Below are 2618 nucleotides of genomic sequence, written 5' to 3'. Positions count from 1 at the left end.
TTTCGCTTCCCGTCGCGTCTGCGTTCCCACATTTCTGGGGCAAAATGCATCTGTATAAATGGAAAATGCACATTACTATTGCAGTTTATAAACATTTTTTTTTTGTATTTTATATGCGCAATAAAATTGGAAACTAACCTCGCAGAGGCACGAATTATTCGTCGCCGTCCAATTTTCGCGTGGAACGTTTCGCTCCCATAGAGCCCGACGCTGCGGGTCTCTGGGAAACACTTTCATGATATATCCCTTTCTTGAAGAATTATTGCAAAAAGGCGCCGCACAGCCACCCATTCTGCACAATTATATTCTTCAAAATTCGAATGATAATTCGGACTTCGGATGTTGTTTTCGTATATACGCAGCACCGTCATGCGCATGCGTCATTTAAAGATGGCTCTTTTTCCCCCCGCAGAATTTTGCCAGAACCGCCAACTGCCAAGTTGGCAACTCTGATTAGAGGAACGCGGGGCATGAATACCATATACCTATGAATACCTATGGGGCCTATTATACCATGACGCGGGGTACGAACCTTTCGTTTTGTTTTGTTTGGCGTTTGGCGTCTTGATCGAAGGCGTTTGACGCTATGCACATCTGCGGAAAATCACACAAAATGTCATTAGAAATCCATACACCTTACCCGAAATTTTACAAAGTAAGCTAAATTGTTGACAAAAATTTAGGTCCGGAGTTTCGAAGCCGATTCTCGTGGACGAGTGCCCGACCGGGGGAAAGTACCAGGGGCGGAGCTGGAGGGTGTTCGCGCGACTTCTGGCCGTAGGGCAACTGCTGAGGGCACCAGGAAAACGCAACGGAGAATAATCGACGATAAGGTCGCATCAGGTCGCAAAACATCGCAACGGCCGCCGAGGTATCTTCTTTTTTCTCTTCCCCGACAATTACAAATTGCTATTCGCCTCGGAAACATAACCAAGCTAACCGAATTTAATTTTGCAGCTGGCAGCTGATTGGTCGCCATTCGGATCAGCGTCTTCGTCGGGAAGAAAATTCCTATGCGGACGTACGCGCAATAAGTGGAACATTTTGCGCTCACGTCAAAAGTCGCCTTCCCGCACTGTATACCGTACCTACATACCTACATTCTACATTGGTGCACTGCGCGCCGTAAACGTAGCGATGCTCGGAGCGTTGCACAGGCACTGGTATGTGTTGTCCTTCGTTACGAGCGTCAGAGAAGCCCGAATGTGCGAGAAGTGCTGTGCGCGGGTCTGCGAGTGATTCAACGTGGTTACTCCGGGCTGGGATTTCTACGCAGGTACGCCACATAACTCGCGACGACGACGCTATACGCGGGGGACAGTTGACCGCTTGTGGGCCGCTCGAGACACGGGAGTCGCAGGAAGTGAGAAGGAGAACGGTCCCGGCTCTTTCCCCTTCACCTTGGGAAGACGCGAGGTCGACGATGCGGCGGCTCCCCCAGGTCTTCTCCCGCGCGGACATCATCGAGGCGGCGTAACCTCCAACGTTGTTTGATCACCCGGGACCGAGATGCGTCCTTCTGACATAAAACCACAACCTGGACCGACGTCACGCAGATGGCTCGGTCTACCTGGAGCGCGACGTGTCTCGAGCCGCTCGCTGGTCAACTCCCGCGCAAAAAAAACACCTTCGCCTGTCGCCAATAGACCTGGCGCCGATTCCTCGCTTTCTCGATCCGGTCCTACGTACGACCGGGGTGTAATTAATTCGTCGCCTGTTTTGTTTCGGCAGCGCAACCATGAACACTACAATGAGCACCGTGAGTAGCGGCGGCGACAAGCGTCTGCCGGAGACGACTGTGCAGACCGTGGCGCAGAACTTAACTACAATGCAACAGAATGTACAGAGTGTGCAGAGCACCCTGCAGAACACTCTGCAGAGCGTGCAGAGCGTGGTGCAGAGTACTATACAAAGCATCCAGCCGACCCAGACTATTGTTGGATCGGTGGGGAGTGTGGGGACACCCGGCGGTCTGGTGGGCAAGTCAGTGTCGCTGGACATGAATCCCAATCCCAAGCTGTCCTTAATGAAGCCTGTGGTGCCGTCCGGTGCCACCTCGTCAGCAGAAACCAGTAAAATAACGACAACGGTAATTGTAGCATCGTGCTGAAATTATAACGTTTATAATATGAATAAATGTGTCACATTTATTACAGGAGTGCTAACTAGTGCTGCAATTGCTAGTTTATTTTAAACCTCGTAGTAGTAAAATTTTATTTCGAACATTCAGTATTAAATGTGCCGAGTAAAATAACATTTTATATAGGGTATCTTAATAATAAATGTGGGAAAGAGTTACTTGTCAAACGCTTTAAAACGACCATACATGCATTTTGTGATAGATTTATTAATACCAAATCCACCGCTTCTAGTTATGTTCTTTAGGACCTACAGTAAAAATAATATCACCAGAAATGTTAACTACCGTGGAGAGGCAAAACCCACCGCAAGCACAAATTTCGTCACATCCCGTCAGTATGCCAGCCACGTACCACGTACCGCGAGGACCTGCCGCGGTTGCTAATATTGCCGCACCCAGATCATCAACAGTCGCGACTCCTATCATCAGGACGAATACAGGACAGATTGTGCCTACTACTAGACCAGGGTACATATAC

General features: G+C 49.2%; 2 protein-coding genes across 2 annotated transcripts; one reads left to right on the top strand and one right to left on the bottom strand.

Moving 5' to 3' along the window:
• Positions 1–6: 6 nt before the first annotated feature.
• Positions 7–391, bottom strand: LOC112467376 (THAP domain-containing protein 10-like; the record flags this gene model as incomplete). The annotated part of the gene is made up of 2 exons (XM_025035968.1): positions 139–391; positions 7–50 (listed from the first exon to the last, which is right to left on the bottom strand). Coding segments are annotated over exons 1-2 (197 nt in total), but the record flags the coding sequence as incomplete, so codon positions are not given.
• A 282-nt stretch (positions 392–673) lies between these two features.
• On the top strand, positions 674–2608 carry LOC112467375 (the record flags this gene model as incomplete). Its single annotated transcript, XM_025035967.1, has 4 exons — positions 674–871; positions 958–1276; positions 1732–2089; positions 2373–2608. Coding segments are annotated over exons 3-4 (587 nt in total), but the record flags the coding sequence as incomplete, so codon positions are not given.
• Positions 2609–2618: the final 10 nt, after the last annotated feature.

The sequence above is a fragment of the Temnothorax curvispinosus genome, unplaced genomic scaffold (genome assembly GCF_003070985.1).
Source record: "Temnothorax curvispinosus isolate PA1 unplaced genomic scaffold, ASM307098v1 QBEX01017209.1, whole genome shotgun sequence".
Taxonomy (NCBI): Eukaryota; Metazoa; Arthropoda; class Insecta; order Hymenoptera; family Formicidae; genus Temnothorax; species Temnothorax curvispinosus.
The sequence above is the reverse complement of the archived record's forward strand: the minus strand, read 5'-3'. Positions and strand labels throughout refer to the sequence as shown.